Source organism: Cariama cristata, unplaced genomic scaffold (genome assembly GCF_000690535.1).
Source record: "Cariama cristata isolate BGI_N322 unplaced genomic scaffold, ASM69053v1 scaffold21072, whole genome shotgun sequence".
NCBI classification, from domain to species: domain Eukaryota; kingdom Metazoa; phylum Chordata; class Aves; order Cariamiformes; family Cariamidae; genus Cariama; species Cariama cristata.
In genome coordinates, this window is record NW_009604652.1 from 4,104 (window position 1) to 5,171 (window position 1,068).

At 47.4% G+C, this 1,068-nt stretch overlaps 1 protein-coding gene across 2 annotated transcripts in view; it reads right to left on the reverse strand.

The window, feature by feature from the left end:
• Window positions 1–1,068, reverse strand: part of PFKFB3 (6-phosphofructo-2-kinase/fructose-2,6-biphosphatase 3) — a 13,904-nt gene that overhangs the window by 3,834 nt on the left and 9,002 nt on the right. For both annotated transcript variants that reach the window (XM_009695703.1, XM_009695704.1), the window contains exon 13: window positions 558–728. In XM_009695703.1, the coding sequence (XP_009694005.1) occupies window positions 558–728 (171 nt within the window). The remainder of the gene's footprint in view (window positions 1–557; window positions 729–1,068) is intronic.

Consider the following 1,068-nt stretch of genomic DNA (forward strand, 5'->3'; position numbering starts at 1 on the left):
CCAGGGCTGCAGAAGGCAACTGGGTTCAAGCCAAGCCAAGAGGCTTCTACTCATTTTTGGTCCATTTTGCCTATTGCTCCAGGAAGGAGGAGATGCCTCCAACCAAAGATGAGTCTTGGCAGCTCCCTCTCAAGGGAAGTACAAGAATATTTGCTTTATTGCAATGCCCTGGTCCACACCTGAGTCAAGCACACCGAGGGGGAAGGCACGAGCCCTTCGGTCATGCCCGTGCTCGAGATGCGGTTCCTCAGGAGGTTGACACCACGATGTCAGATGGTGACAGCACTAAATTAACACAGTTTAGAGCTTTGCGGAGGGGTTTAATGACTCTCTCAAAACCCAGGAGAGGATCAACAGTGACCCTTTGCCGGGTGCTCCCGAAACCAACCCAAGGCAGGGAGGGACAGCAGCCGTGGGAGAAAGATGCATCTCAGAGACAGCAGCACAGGTTGCGACAAATGCAAGCCGTTCCCCAGCTTCAGGAGCGACAGGAGGACAACAAACAATAAAACAACAAGAATAACAACAACAACAAAAAAAAAAAGAGTTCAACTAACTTGTCCCGGCAGCTGCGTGGGCACTTCCTGAGGAACACAGCCTGGCAGGGCAGAAGAAACAGCCACATGCTCCTCAAAGCTGTTGATGCGAGGTTTTTTGGTGGGCTCTGGGCTTGCTAGAGGGGTAACGCTATTACGTCTCATGAGCGGGTTAGGTCCCTTCTTTGCTTCCTAAATTAAAGTGAGACAAAGAAAAAAAAAAAAGTAAATTAAAAAAAATAAACCAAAGGGAAGAAGGCGACAGTTATAAAGGAAAAAAAAAAAGCAGGTTGTTTTGGTTTTTTCTCTTAAAGCAGTCTCTCCTTTTCCCCACAACTGTTGTCAATGTGCAAAGGATGCATTGAAAGGTTCTGGACACTGAAAAAAACTGCTGGTGTGAAACGTTCAAGAACGCAGCCTGATTTCCCAAGAAGGGGAGGGAGGGGGGGTAAAAAAAAAAAAAGGCCCTGCACTCAGAAATGAGACAGACTTTCTCCTCACCTGAGCCTCTGCTCACAAAAAAGTAAATATA